The sequence below is a fragment of the Lathamus discolor genome, chromosome 4, assembly GCF_037157495.1.
Source record: "Lathamus discolor isolate bLatDis1 chromosome 4, bLatDis1.hap1, whole genome shotgun sequence".
Lineage (NCBI taxonomy): Eukaryota > Metazoa > Chordata > Aves > Psittaciformes > Psittacidae > Lathamus > Lathamus discolor.
The window spans coordinates 30,205,187-30,221,057 of NC_088887.1; the positions used below are offsets into that span (position 1 = coordinate 30,205,187).

General features: G+C 44.5%; 1 protein-coding gene across 2 annotated transcripts in view; it reads left to right on the forward strand.

The window, feature by feature from the left end:
- Positions 1-12,723, forward strand: part of HUNK (hormonally up-regulated Neu-associated kinase) — a 57,261-nt gene extending 44,538 nt beyond the window's left edge. The window contains exons 7-10 of one of the 2 annotated variants that reach the window (XM_065676803.1): positions 771-939; positions 1,997-2,080; positions 7,086-7,266; positions 9,601-12,723. In XM_065676803.1, coding sequence (XP_065532875.1) covers positions 771-939; positions 1,997-2,080; positions 7,086-7,266; positions 9,601-10,247 — 1,081 coding nt within the window. In that variant the 3' untranslated portion in view covers positions 10,248-12,723. The remainder of the gene's footprint in view (positions 1-770; positions 940-1,996; positions 2,081-7,085; positions 7,267-9,600) is intronic. The other variant, XM_065676804.1, reaches the window with a different exon arrangement.
- Positions 12,724-15,871: the final 3,148 nt, after the last annotated feature.

A 15,871-nucleotide genomic window follows, 5' to 3' on the forward strand; every position in this document is an offset into this window, starting at 1 on the left:
GAAACCAAATGAAACTCAGCATTTCTTTGGAGATTGATGGGAGTTGGCGGGTACATCTGGGAAGCTGGCCAGCACATTTAGAGGTCTAAATAGGAGCAGAGTTCTTTGGAAAATCTGTTTTTAACTTAGGTTGAGAAGACACTTTGCCATCTCCACAGCGCTGCTGTACTCCATTTCTTGCCTTGGCTGACTCTGTTATAGACTTTATAGAAGAGCACATACATAAACACATCCTGTGCTTTTCACCGGGGTGAGTGTAGCAGCAGTTTTACCATTTTGAGAGGCGCTGCAATAACCCTTCCTGTACGTCCCTTTTCTCAGGCATGAATATTGTAAACATGTAAGGGCGAAGCTGAACGTAGTGGTGTTTGATTACAAGGAAAGGGTCATTTCAGAAAGCCGGCAGTAGATACCTGAATAGGATTTTACCCTTTTCCTTCAAAACTAGATGGATGATCTTAATAGTCTTTACTGGTCAAATGTAGGATGACTAACAGGGCATCCCAGGCATCATGGTGCCATTTTGCATCAGGGTAGGAAATGATGAAGAGAGTGCTGTTAGTTCAGCTGTCACAGCTTCCCATGGTGTCCGTGGTTCCTGAATAGTCTACCCTTTTCATGCCTATCTCAAGAGGAGAGAGCTAATCACTCCCATGTTAGTGAGCCTTTCAGGCCTCTTCTCCACACTCTGCCCTGTCCCCCATGGCTAGCAAGGCTCTGCCGGTGGGAGGATGGTACGAATGGCATGCTCTGCCTCTCCCTCTGTGCAGGATTCACCTTGAGGACCTCAGCCAAAGCGTATTGCTCCATATGACTGAGAAGCTCGGCTACAAGAACAGCGATGTCATCAACACTGTGCTCTCAAACAGGGCAAGTCACACACTTGCCATCTACTTTCTACTTAATAAGAAGCTGGAGCGCTACTTGGCAAGCCTTAGGGTAAGTACTGCTTGCTGCTGATTCTTTGGACAAATGGATGAGGAGGGTACAAGAAGTGCTAAAAGTTTCCCTGCTTGCTGCCATTAGATCTCAAGGCTTTACCCAAGTTGTTCTGGTTTTGTCTTAGCCTTGTTTTTTTTTCCCCCTGATTTTGTAGTATTAACCACGAAGGGGAAGTATTCCTTAAAACCCAATAACACTATTTCAGATAAGAATCCCCCAGGTTACAGAGATAATTGCTGATAGGCTTTATGCCTCACAAGTGCCTGTTTCTACAGGAGTTCCCCTCTGGTTAGGCTGTTACCCTATAGAGAGCAAATTTTGCAATGCAGAGCTTTACTTGTGACTTCTGGTGTAATGTGTCCATATGCTGAGACAACTCTGCCACTTGAAACACCAATAACACAATGTAATTTGATTCAGGAAATCAAGAGGAAGCTTAAGAGCTATAAAGATTCTATTTAGTTTTTAGGTGAAAACTGAGCTGAAAGTTTTACATGAGAACTAGCATGAATATAAAGTCTCATCATCTCCTGCTGACTTTCCTGGCTTGAGGGTTAGAAACACTGCCGATGGGTTTGCGCAGCAGCTTTCTCTAGGGCAGGACTCTGCTGCCACATGTCATCCTTCCTTGTACATCATGAGGAGCAGAGTGCACAAAGACAAGCTGCACGCTATCTTCCCTTGGCCTCTCCACCCAGCTGCCTGTGCTCTGGCAAGGAGTATTAACTAATTGAGGGTCTATAGTCTCCTGTGTGACTGCATGGCCAGGAGAGTGGGTTGTGTGGAGTTTTGTTCTTAATGGGCTGGCTTCTCAGAGAAATAACCCCCAATGGCTTTCCGATCTGACAACAGCTTCTTAGTTTTTTGCTTTTATCAGCTCTTTTAGCAAGCTTGTTCTGACATTGATGCCAACAATGATATTTAAAATGTAATGGACCAAATTCACCATCTTTGTATGTTGAATGCCAAGTGTTGATGTGGTCCATTAAGCTGTAACCGAATGTTAGTTGTCTCTAATTATCTTGCATACTTTTCCATGCTTCTCTCTCCACAGAAGTCTGAAGGCCAGGACAGTATTTGTCACAGGAACCAACTGTACCAGATAGAAAAATACAAGGCAAATAAAGACTCCTATGAGGTAAAGCTTATTAATGCTTGATAAGGTACTTTGAAAACAGACTGAGTTCGAGGATCCGTGTCGATTGCAAATAAGGCAATGGGTTTCTTCACCTTTGGAGAAGAAAAAGAAAGGGCTCTGGCCTTGCTTGTGCAGGACAAATAATTCCTCAATTTCTTTTCAAAGGAACAAATATCAACTCCCTAGAATGGAAGTGTAAAGGTGACTTTCAGCTTTTCAACTTTTATGAGGAAAATGGAAGTTTTAAATGCCCTATTTAGCAAAGAAATAATGCAGACTTCTTTGGAGGGCTCTGTAGTTTCACTTCAAGTACAAGTTGCTGGTGTTGTAAGACCATAGCTGTGTTGCATTGAATCTCAAGACCTTGGTAGCGTAGGGCAGAGAGCTGAGTGACACACATAGTGGTCCTCCCAGGTCACCTGGCTTTCCTGGTGTCCTGCGACAAGCTGGCTTGACTACCAGAAATGATCAAACTGTTAGAACAAAACTCTGTCCAGGTTGATATTTTCTGCTAGCCCACCACATCATGAGGGACTTCCCTTGGCCAGAGAAAAGATTTAACCAGGTTACCTTTTGCTCTGTTGGTCTCCAGTCTTTTTATCTGCAAATAGAGAAGGTAGTTTGCTTGAAAAGAATACATATCAGATAACAGGAGTCTTCTCATGGCTGAATTTTGATTCCCTGGCTGATTCTTTGCCAAGCACTAAAATTACAAGGGTAATATGAGCTGTGCAAGTCTTACCTACCAACACAAAGAGCAGTACTCTTGAAGAGCCTACCTTTTCCAAAAGCTGCTCTTCCGTGCCGGACTGATGAGGTGATTGCAGGGACAGATTTGTCTCATGGCTGGGTTTGTTTATTTTAAAGGCTGCTTATGAGACAAGTTGAACTGCAAGCCAGATGGCAATATCAGGGCAAAGTCCTTCTTCTTTTCCTACATGCATCAAAAACTATCTTACTTAACTGTATCAGCAGTGGGTAGACTCAATGAATATAATATTTCAAAACACTCTTTGCCAGCTTACTTCCAGCTGTTGCAGGGAAAGCTTCCGCTGGAAACATGGGCCAGTATCTGAAGGCAAGCACTGCAGATGATGCATGGGCTCTCTGGGCCAGCTTCCTCAAGCTGCTGGTGTCACTGCTCTGTGCAGCAATGGAGAGCCATGGATGAGTCTGCCTGCCATCCAGGCATTACCTTGCAGCTACTGTGTACCTCCTTCACTCAAGAGTTTGTCCCAGTGTAGCTATTTAGAGGATGAGGGGGTGTTATTTCTTTCTTGAAAGTTACCTTGGTGCAGTCACAGTGCAGACACTGTGATAATAATACAGTATATTCTCTTTGCATAGACATAGTTGAGTATAAAACATGTTTATTATCATTTTAGGTGTATTTACACAAGGGGATTATGTTACGCTTACTGTACAGGACAGTTGAAGCAGCACACGTGAATACACACCCTGGTGTTACTGCCATTTGTAGCTATGGTAGGCATCTCTCCTAAAATGCCTTCCTGAGGATGGGAGCACATCCTGGTAGTGTCTAGCTCATGCCCCTGGCTTCGGTGGGTGCCATCAGGACTCAGGGGCAGGGATTTTGTAAGCTCAGACAGATTCATGTTCTGGAGTTCAGAGTCCCCTTATCACCCCTCATTTCCAGCAGGGAAATGGTCCCTGGGCAGACACTGCACAGAGTGTAGCTGTGCGTTGCCATGGGAATAGCAGGGAGCTTGCCGGTCAGCTTCAGCTTCGCCAGCTGACTGAATTTCTTCCACCTCACTCCAGCGATGTGAAATAAGGACTTAGCCTTGGGCAGGGGCTGCCTCTGCCTGCCAGCAGCACCACCTCCTGCAGGGGCAGGCAGCGGGCACATGGGCAGCAGTCATGCCCGGCCCCTTTTCTCCATTAGGTTTCCTAACCTGGGGTGGTGTGATCAGCATGCCAAGGCTGAGGGTGCTGGGAACTGCTGCTGCTGCTAAGGAGTCAGGCTGTGCTGCAGGCTGATTTCATTTTAGTGCTCAGAGTGGACGGGCAGCACAGGGAGGAGGGAGGAAGGCAGCAGTCTGTCTCTCTCTCTCCCCATCTCTTTGTTTATGCTGGAGATGCCTTAGGTGATGGGTGGCCACCCCCCACACTAAATCTAGGGGACCAGCACTGGGGGTACCTGCCTCCCACGGGGTAGCTAGTGGGCGATTTTTGAGAACTTGTATCATTGTGCTATCACCATTTCATACATGGCCAAGGCAAATACCCTTTATCCTCCTTTCAGATCCGTTGCTGGGACTAAGAGTAGGTTTTAGGGTCGAGGTCAGGACAGGAAATAGCAGAGGATGATGTAATGCCAAACCTATTCAAGTATAACATACCGGTACAACTCCTGCATTGTGTGACAGCGTGCCATTACATGGCTGTTCATGGTACAGCGAAGAGCGAACTTTTACAACTCCCCTGAAGGAAAACTTCCTTTCCTTCTAAAATATAGTATGTGGCATGTTGAGAGTTTAGGGTTTTGGTTGTTTCCCCTCCCACAACCATCATCTAATAGAAACAATGTTGGTAAGTTTTAAAAGTACTTATAAGACTATTTGCAGCATTCATCCAGGGTAAACTAATAAATTGCCTACACTAGATATGTGAATTTTCTCTTTTCATGGGTGCTTTAATTGTATGGAGTGACTGCTGCATAGAGAACGTAAGAGTAGTGTGAAGGCAAAGTCAGGAGCACTGGGCAGGTGAGGAGCTGCAGCTTCACTCTTGCACCATTAGGCTAAAAATATTGCAGCACTGAATTGTCCTGCATTCTGACAGATGCTGCAGCAGCCAACATGCAAATTCTTTCCTCACCTATCCAAAATAGCAGAAAGCCGCTAACAATCTTGATCAGCTCCTTTAGGCTTAATATAGTCACCACTTGATCTCATCCTCACAAGTACCTTTAAAAAAAGATACTTGGTAGAGCCCAGTCTCTGCTGAACTTGGCAGCAGAGTTTCAGAGCCTTGAGAGGAAAAATAGTGTGGTGAGCTCAAAGTTAACTGTACAGCTCCCACTGACTCTATTGTTGCAGCTTGTTATTCACACAGATTTATTGTTATTATTGCTGTTGTTGTTATTACTTCATCATCATCAGTACGTGACTGTGCTTGCCAAGATAGTGCCTGGGATTGATTAGATGTTGAGTCGTTCCAAGCACAGCATGGGCAGGAAGGAAGAAGTGCTCTGTGCCAAAGGTGTTTACAGCCGCTTAAAGGCAAGGGGAAGAGCACCAGGTGGAAGAAGAGGTATCACATAAGCAAAGTGATGATGGCTCCATAATGTGTTGGTTTGTTTCCATGAAAGGGTTAGCCAGCTTTAGCTAGCTAAAGGGAAAGAAACTGGAGGAGATCGGGGTGGGTGGAGAGAAGGCTGGGGACAAAAAATGTGTGCACAGAGGGAGACTGAGGTGAAGACCTCACAAAAGGTCTCTGGTTCTTGCTCTTCCAAGTCACCTAACCACTTCTGTAATAAAACTAAAACCTCCAGTTTGTGATTCACTGAAACTCTTCCTCCTGACTCCATAACTTCTGAGAAATCAAAGATTAATGAGCCCAGCGGTGCCCAGACACCATCTGTGCAGGAAGCTGAAATTGTCTGAGCTGGGAATGATCATAACAAGTGCAGTCCAGTTATTTTCCTTTTAGGTGCCTTAATATGTTTCCAGAGCACTAGAATGTGCTGAGCACTAGAATGTGTTTAGAACACTAAACGTTCCAGGAGAACCCAAGCTGTCTTCTGCTTCTTTCTTTCTTTTTCCTGCCTCATATATGCACATTACTTTGCATCTGAGGGTTTTCATAGACTTCATGTCGATGAACTTTCAAAAGAAAATCATCAGGAGAGCCAGCCCTTTGGCAGTGCATAATTATCAGACAAAATACAGGCACAAAACTGGGTGAAGGAACTTTCCTGTGAGTTTAAAAAAAGACTTGTACTTACACTGACTTTTTAATAAGACACAGCAAAACATGTTGCTGAAGTGAGAATCACAACCGCAGAAACAATCCTGAAGTAACTGGACCAGAAGCCCCACTTCTCTGAGGCTGGCATTTCAAACCAGATCATGCAGCTTTGTTACAGAAACACGGGAGATCCTTGAGGCCTTTGAGGTGTAACACAACAAACCCACAAATTTGATGCCTGATTCTTTTTTGTGAAACGAGACTTTTGGCTCCCCCTGAAATCAGTGGCAGGTAAAGAGTGTTATACAGCTTGTAGAATCTATCAGTTCGTGCTGAAAGAAGGTACAATGAATCTTCACTGTAAAACAGTGCTTCGAAAACTCCATTTCTCTTCAGAGTCCCACTCCCAGGTTTTGTCTTAACTCTGTCACTGCTGGAGATCAAACCTGTCTTTCAGGATGTAGGTGCTTGTAATCCCCCTTCAGTTGCCTTACCCATCACGAGGAGTTAGAGCTCAATGGAGGGTTGTGTCAGCAATTTTCTTCCCCTGCATGTCTTCTGCAGTTGCAGAGATGCTGTAAAAGTAAGGGCTTTTTCCTCCCGATCTTGTTTGGACAGAAGATAAATGACTCAACTTCTTTAAAGCTTTTCAGCTCACCTCTTCAAATGCCACAGGAAGTGCAATAAAGAGAAATGAAAGACCTATTTTCAGTGCTTAAATAGGGAGGCAAGTTTCAGGTATGGAGGAGCACAAACCCGTATCTGCTTAAGCCAGTGAGGTCTTCTAGGACTAATGGCCTCTGAAGAGAAAGCTTTCCTTTTCCTTTAATTTTCCAAAGCCAACTTTCACACTGCATGAATGTCAGAGCAGATGGGAGCCATGAAATCGTGTCAAACAGATCAGAGGAAAATGAGACTGGAAGATTGAGGTTTTTTGAGTAGCCAGGATAAGTTCCTTGTAAATGTACATTTTTTAATTCGGCTTTGGTAAGTGGTGTGCTTAGAAGTCTGGGGGTCATTTAAGCTTCCCTTAAGTAAACCAAATTGTTCTTGTTTGTTTTACAACCTAAAGGACAAAAAACTCAAAGAACAAGAAAAGAAAGGGGAGATTCTTCACCGTCAGCTCCCAAAGAAAACTGAGAAAAGTCCAGTTTCATATAGACAGCCTTCTTCCTGTCTTATCTCACAGATACAGAACACCAAGGCTCTGCTGAAGGACCGGAAAGTCACCAAGGCTGGAGGCCCAGAGAAAGGTCAGTGGGAGAAATACCAGTGGTGTGTTCTTGTGCGCATGTGCATGTGCGGGCATGTGCAGTATTAGTGAGAGTGTCTTGTGTGTTGTTTTTGTCAGTAAATAGTCTTGGGCTTGCATTAGCTGTCTGCTTTGGAGGTGGTATGTGAAAGAGGACTGGATAATACAGTCAAACATCGTAAGGAAACCATGACAATGTTCAGCAGTCATGAATCCTCACTTTTACTTCTCTTTTTATTTGATAGAATTCCCACAGTGTTTTAAAAAAGCTTTCTTTTCCTATTTATACGTATTTATACAAAATCATCTCCACTTCACACTAGTGCCTCGAAAGCATCAACACCCACCCCAGATCTCTGACAAACCAAAGCTGGTAGACAAGCTTCTTCCTACTGGAGAATGTGTTTTACAAAGAGGGAGCTAAGGGGCAGCAGGGGCAGAAGTCGCTGCCCCTGAGGAGAGTGCCAGTAACGGTGGCATCCCTGGGAGAAGCAGTAGGCAGCAGCTGGTGGTGGAGAAAGGGTAAAAAGGCAGCTGAGAGGAAATGCAGGTGGGACCGCCAGCCCCAGCAGATTTCAGGCAGCAAAAGGAAGGGGGAAAGCATTAGCGGGGAAAGCATTAGCAGGGAAAGGAGAAGACGAGGCAGCCAGAGGAGAGCAGAGCATTAATCACGCAGGGTAGGAGGCAGCCTGGGAGGTATGGGTGAGAGCTGCTCGCAAAAGGAGATGGAAGAGAGGAGTGGAGGAAAAGGGGAGTCAGCAGGGAAAATGGAGTGTCGGTGGTGCACACCGGGGAGCAGGAATGCGATGAAGCCAGCTGTTAAATGAAAGAACTAAATGAGGGGAGGTCACTACAGAGCAGCACGGGGAAAAGCAATGAACAAAACATTTACTGCGATGTCAGTGGGTTATTAAGAGTGGCGGATTATTGTAGTTTCATGCTTCTTCTCATGACTTGATAAGTTATCATTTGATGCTTTCTACCTGAAAAAAGTATCAAAATGGTGTTTGGGAGTACGGGCACCTCTGCTGCACGGTAGCAGTAGTCTGAGAGCTGGTCAGAAATGGGACATGCTTGTTTGTGAGAAATGTAAAAAAACCATTTTAAAAGTGCTCATTTTGTTGAGACTGTTGTTCCTTTTGGGAGGAGGGCCCAGGGGGAAGTAAGCCGAGTTAGGTGTCTCCCTGCTTTTATGAACTGAAACCTGAACGTGATTCGAGTATCAGCTAAAGCGTTTCTCTGCTTATGGAAACTGTGTTTTGATACTTCTTAAATTGAATGGTCAAATAATTTTGACCAGTTTTAGAAAGAAACAAGTCATATTAAACCTGGTCTGCTTTTCCCAGACAACTCTCAATGCGGGTGATTTCATCCCATGCATTCATTCAGGTCTCAATCCCTGCCGAGACCATCCCTTTCAAAAGAAATACATGTGAGATTTGTGGCTGTGACCTGAGGGCTGGCAGACCTAAACTATCTTATATCCCTTTTAGATGGTTTGAGACCGAGGGAACTTGTGGACAGTGATTAACTGCCAGTCCACTATTCTTCCAATTAGGGGGAACCTAGCAAAGCAGGCTCCTTGGAGACCTTTCCATAAAGGCAGCAAAATGTGTGTTCTTGAGATTAGCTTGGCATAAGCAAGTGCCAGCATCCTGTAGAAATGGAGCAGATCTTCTCCATGCGATGTTTTGTTTTACTGGGCCGAATCCTGCAAAGATTGTTCCATTTATAGTTGGTCCTTGTTGGAGGTAGATGCTTGCTAAAGTAGATGCAGCAAATCTGTTCCAACTGTAGCAGCCTGAATTTGGCCAGTGCAGCTACTCCATATTTACATGTGTGAAACCAAAACCAGATTTTGTTCCAAAATGGAAGGAGAGACATTAGGGATTAACTCAGTATTGTCCCCTGTGTCTCTAGGTATGTCAGTGAATACAGTGTGCAGGCCCAGTAAAAACCATGCAGAATTGTGCTAAGAAAGGAGAAACGTGAGATTTCTCAGACTTGTCCTTAGAGGGTATAATTAATACAAACAGCTGAAGACATCTGTGGTTTTCCATTTCATGTCCTTGTCTTACTCAGTTTAAGCACTGTGCCTGCCTTTGAGGAAAGTGACAGATAAATTATCCATGAAACAGCAACGTAAGTATCAAATGAGAATCAGGGAATTAGGTTCTGAGTATATCCCTAAGACCATTTGTTTCAGCTAGTGCATTTGTCACACTCTCCTCAAATTTGTTAAAGGTGGTGTTGGACGCTGTCTGCCGTAAGGCAGAGAAGGCAGTGCTGTTAAATGCAATCTGCTCTTCTGGTTCCTTTTCTGATTGCTTTGCAGACTCCAGCGGTGGGTTAAGCCCTTTCCATGAACCCCTGGCAGCCAAGACGGGCTGTGTCACTTCCAGCTCCCTGGAGTACCTCGAAGTCCAGCAGCCGCCCCCCAGAACTCCTCGGCTCCTCAAGAGGCAGGAGTCTCCGCAGCAGGAGCCGTCCCGGATCGGGGGCCGGACAAAGGACTCCCCTCTCATCCTGAATATTGTGCACTCCTTCGAGTCGGTTGACAGAGAGGACCAAATAGATCAGGTTTCCCCCTCTCATCAGTACAGGATTTTAGGCTCACCAATGAATTTCCCTTATAAAAGCTCAAGTGAAAGGACACTGTCCCCACTTTTTCAGCCAGGGAGTACATCCCCTGTCCACCCCACCCAGGTCTCTTTCACGTATGAAGAAAAAGCGTATCCAGCGAAGGAAGAAACAGTGTCCCCTACTCAGCTGGTTTCCAACAACCCCTTGAACAGCCCGAACTGTGTTAAAAGCAGAGGCAGGTTCCCCATGATGGGGATCGGACAGATGCTGCGGAAAAGGAACCAGACGATGCAGTCGGCAAGTGACAAGCCACTGGAAGCGAGGATGCCTCAGCTGCAGCAGATGAGCCCGACGCAGATTTCCTTCAATGCAGCAGATGCTGTCAGTGGCCAGTGTTAGTCTGATGTACTGGGATTTGCGCTGCTGCTCTCTGGGACCTAACCTTTTTTACCTTTAACAAGAAGGGAAAGCCACAGGCATGTTACTGTCACTGTGTAATACACCATAGTGGTTCAGAGTGGAAAATCAGAGTTCTGCTTGTGAGGAAGGCATTGTCCTACATATTAAACATGGAAGAAAAGGGCTCTGCTTGTGCTGGTAAGCAATATTAGCATTTGGCATCTGACTCTACAGTAAAACATGTCTTGAAAGAGCTATGCAGCTGGTGTTGCAGTAAGGTTGATTGGAAGAACAGCAAGCATTAACAGTTTGATTCATGAAGGTAATCTGCATGGTGCCATGAATGCCAGTCCCATCCAGGGTCTGTGGTAAGACTGTCCATGTTGCGTTTGCCTGTGCTACACAGTACATGGTACAACTATAGGCATTGTTCACGTGGCTAGACAAGTGGAAAAACTCAAGGTACTATGTCCAAAGTCAACTTGCTAACAAGCCCTGCCAAGAAGACAGAGTTGGTAAAGCTTGAGTAAAGACACGAGTGATCTAAACATTCAGAAAAAGTGGGAGTATTGGAAGCCAAAGCAGATTTTATTGTTAATTACCTAAAGCAGCTAATAGTGAAATCATTTTTATCCTAAAGAAAATGATGATTTGGTGATGTCACTCAGAAGAAACATGATTACTTAAAACTAAGTTTCATCACGTGGAAACTCACCGCACTAGAGGCCTTTCATATGATGGGTCTGCAAGCGGATGCTTCAAACAGCAATCCAGATTGCAACACGCTGTGTCTAAACAATCCTGTCACCTCCAATTTTTGCATCTGTACTAGTTCCATGGTGCACCTATGCCTGCATTAGCCCCTGTTACAACAGGGCAGCATTGGACACACTTGAAAGCTTTTCTGAGAGACTGCAGTAAACTAAAAAGACTGATAAAGGACACATGAACCTGTACCAATACCATTTTATACTGCAGTGTTGGTAATGCAGTGGTTACCAAAAATTCAGTATTGTTATGAGCGTTGAAGATTAACTTTCTAAAAGACACCATCTTTGCATACTGGTCTTGTTTTTCTAAGTAAATGATGGATCTGAGAGGTTGGCAACAGTTTTTTTGTTCTGCTTTTGTCTTAAAAGCATTTCCTATAAACTAGAAGGTTTAGCCAAAGACTATCTTTTGTTTCGTCTGTGCTGTGCTTGTGTATGTGTTTGTGTGCACAGAACATCTCAACAAAGCTTGTTCCAATCTGGTTCCCAAGCAGGCAGCTCTAGACTGCTTATGCCCCACTGATGCCCACCCACCTAGCATCATTTCAAAACCCACACCGCAGTGGTGTTTTCTTTCTGGAGCTGGAAGGTGGGGATTTTGCGTTGAGACCATTGGTAGGAATCCAAATCCTATTTTCATCAATATTTTTACAAACAATTTTGTGGCCCCATCAGTTTGGTGTCTGTGCATATGTGAGAGTTACCCCTGTTTGAGAAGCTGTCCTTCCAGTTTAATGAGAAACACAGAGACTGGGGGAGGAGGGCTAGCAGAGTCAGGGAGAAGGTCCCCAGCAGAGCCCATAGTTGAGTGTGTGTTCCCCATTCTCAGCATAGCACAGGCCTTACACCAAAATCTGCAATAAAGAAATTGGACATGAATCTGAATAGTGATGGAACAGGTAACTGGGATGTTCGGTATTTGGAATGCTTGCTGGCAAAACCAGCAGAGCAGAATGCCCAGAGAGCCCTTCTCTGGGCTGTCTGCAGGGGGGCACTTCACCTCGGCACCGAAGCGCACCCATCAGTTCAGTACAGGGAAGCCCATATGCGTTCTGTACTCTTCATTGTAGTGAGGACACCCACCTCTGGGGTACTTAAGCTCCCTGTAAAACAATATATATAACAATCCCAATATGATAAGACAGCCCTGAAATAATTTTACTCCTTTTCAGATTGAAAAATGTGATGTTTTCTTTGTCCAGAGTACTGTGCATCCCAAGGGTCCATTTTAGCTCTTCATTTCATTTAAAAACATCAAAGCATTTTCTTTTTCTTCATGCTAAGATCATGTTTGTGCTGCAAAGCTAGCAAGCAGGGACCACTGGAATCCTGTCTTTTGTGTGCGTTGGACTTGTGTACCTGAACAGATGGCAGATACTGACTTGAATTACAAACTCAGGTTTATTTGGAACCCAATAAAAGGTTGGGGCAGGCAGAAAAGAGACATGTATTTTTTGTGAAAACCCAGTAAATATGTGTAAGAATCAGACTGAAAACAGAAATGTTGAATCTTTTTATTATATTTATAGAGAATATATGAGTACTACACTGCTAAAACATAACCGTGTATCCAGTTTAGACAGTAGGTATGTACAGTCAAACTGCAGTGACTATAGAAGGGATTTACTGAAATACAGTAGTGGAAATTCCAGGGGGAAAAAATGTATTTGTTATCATTATTAAATATATGTACTTTTTGAACAAGATTGCCATGGACTGCTGACTTTTTTTGCCAGGTCACTATGTAGCAAGGATAATCAAAGTACAAAACCAAACAGTGAGATGGTGAGGTAAGAAGAGGATTACCAGCACCTTTACCTTCACCCATCAAAAACCATCCCTTTGAATCTGGCTGCTGACTGGCCTATAAATCCTGGGTGAGCTAAAAGGCTCAAGGGTGGGATTTCACTTGCTTAGTACATGTAGTCTCTGGTCATTATCTGTAGTATCTGTCACCAGTGGAGGCTGATAGGTATCTCCAGTTCTTTGCACCTTAAAACAGAGGTCCTAAATGATGGGAATGAATTGCTCTTCAGCAGCTCATAGCTGTATCCAGGTACGAGGGAGGGAATAGGGTCAGTCAGTTCAGATGAGAACCCAGCTTTTAGACAGTCATACGAAGTCACTCCAATATAAACAAAAGCATTTGCTGATCAGCTTTCAGCACCTCTGGATTTAATGTCTTCAAGTTATGGGGACTTGTCCTACCTTTGCTATGCTTAGCACAGCCATGCAAACTGGTGATCAGCCTTGCAGCGTCAGATGGAGTATTTCTCTTGTTGATTCCACAATTCTTTGAAGTACAATTTCTTCTTCCTCCTACCTTTGTACAAATCTGTTTCCTAGAAGAACTGATCCAAAGACTTCCAAAGTCAGCTGAGTTCGTCTTCTGGTGTTTGCAGTAGGCTTGGCACTAAGCATGTAATGAACCTGTTTGATAGATCTGAAAATATGCTTTATGCTTCAGATTGTGCGCTGGGGAAAAGAGCACTGTTGAGCTTTGGATGCAAGATGGAAGCACTGTGGCTTTATGGGGTCTTTTTGAGCTCCTCTTTACGTGCAGAACCCAATGGAGTCAATGGAGCAGCTGTGAAGGACTGAAAGAGGGTTTTGCGAACTGATCACTGCACAGCAATTCAGGTTCCATAGTGATAGGAGTGATTTTGTTCAGGCTCTTCTGCCTGGAAGAACAGGTGTGAAATTTATTCAGCGAGACAACACAAATCAGCATCTGTTGCTGAAGGTGTTGGTCTTTGTGCTTCTCCTGTAAATGGGTTGATAAATATTAAAATCCCCAAGTACTGCGGTGTGCAAATCCTAAAAGTAAGTAACAGCTACTTTCATACTTTTGTGCTTGACATCTCTTGATCTTTGCAACAAAATCCATTAGCACAGAGGTGCAAAAAGGCTGCGTCGGGTTTGCGGGAGACCCTTAAGTCTCTGGGGCACCAGTAAGATGGTTTGTCAGCCACCCCCCAGAGCCAGCCCCCACAAATCTGCCCAGGCCAGCAATGTGGCTAATGTATGTAAGGAGGGAAGGGGGGGGAAGAAAGACTCGGTGGTCACAACACCTTTGCTGTCCTTCTGCTGGGCAGACTATGTCAATGGCAGAGCAGGAGGCTGGTGGGTAAGCTCTTGGAGTGTTGCTATGTCTGGGGCTACTGCTTGCGGTAAGGGAGTTTTAGGGTGGCACAGATACACCCCCTCCACAGTTGGTGGGAGGAAAACCTCCAGTGCAAGACTTTCCCTTTATTTTTGATCACTTGTAATAGGGCTTTAAACATTAGTGTCTGAAACACCCCAAAGTGCGTAAGGGCTTTGCTTATCAAGAATTAAGCAAAAATGTCAGGGACACTATGTCTGCATACAATAGTTTGTATTTTGCCTGCTTCTTCCCTGTTTTTTAAATACTCAGTGGTCACAAATGGTTGATTTGCTCTCGTTTCCCCTTCCAAATAGCTTCCCTGGAGCATAACAAAGCTGATGGGTACATCGCTGGGGCCTGTTTTTCCTATTAAAAAGTTATAGCTCTGTGGACTGAGAGCTACAAATCACTCGCATGCAGAAATCCAGCTGTGTGGCCGATTTATGAATAGGTGTGACTCCTATAGCCTTTCAGCAAGCTGCCTGTGTCCTGGTTGTGTGACCTGTTTGCATCAGAGGCAGTCTCAAGCAGGAATAGCATGGGGAAATATCAGGAGAGGGTTCAACTTCATGTCATCGCTTCTGAGTGAAAGAAACGTGCTCCCTCAGAAGTGAGCGAGTGTCTTACTTGCAGGAGGCTTTTCGTCAAGAGAGCTGCTTAAGCACTGATTCCTAAGCTGTGTACATTGGCATGTGTTTCCTGGGGCATGTTTGCATTGCCTGTAATTGTCATTCACAAAGATGGCTTGCAGATGTGGGCAGGAGGAGGAAAGGCAAAATCAGTCTGAGTCTCTTCAGTGTTTGGTATCAAAAGAAGACTGTAATACAATGCTTTCTGTTGTTGAGGTACAGGCAATTAGCTGTTGTTAGAAACAAAGAGCATCAGGATAGAGCCTGGAGTCGGATTTGGTGTTCACTTGAGCATCTCTGCTGTTGGCCTGCTTATGCCAGGGCACTGAAAAGCCCGAGAAAGAAGAAATAAGAAGAGGTTTATTGATCAAGGGTGAGGTGCTAAACTTGTTTTAAAATTTTGGTTGATATCTAAAAACAGGACTACTGCATTTTTGAGATACAGATCACAAACGTATTCATTAATGTTTGTATGAATAGCACTCTTGTAAATGTAAAAACCCCCAAATTCCTTGTACCTTTTGAAACCAGAAAAGACAGACTCAATCTAAAACAAAGCAAAACAAAAGGCCACCATAGGCTTTATTTCAAAATAGCTTCCCTCTTTTTGTTTCACGGAAGGAAACAGATATACCGTCCTGTACTTACAGCATAGGGATGGCTGTTAGATGGGGTTTTTTCCTTCCACCTCTACTTGCCCCCAAGCAATTTGTTTCTGACTTGCCCTCATGCGGACTTGGACCCATGTTTTCTGTGCACTCCACTCAGCTGATGTTTCCTCTACCTGGTCACCAATCCTCATCAGAATCTGTGAAAAGTTAAGATTTCTGGGACTCTTTTGGTTGAAGGCAGCCAGGAGGGTTCAGGCATTGTTCAGGAGATGATGGATGGATGGATGGATGGATGGATGGATGGATGGACGGACAGATCTGGGATCCATGACTGAAATACCTTTTTCACCCCATGTCAAACTGAGTATTGTTGCAAGGGCTATCCAACACATACCGGTATGTGTGGGGCGTTTACCCCCAGAATTACTTGGGCACTTGTGCAGCAAAGCTCCTGTCCTTGTGCCAGGCT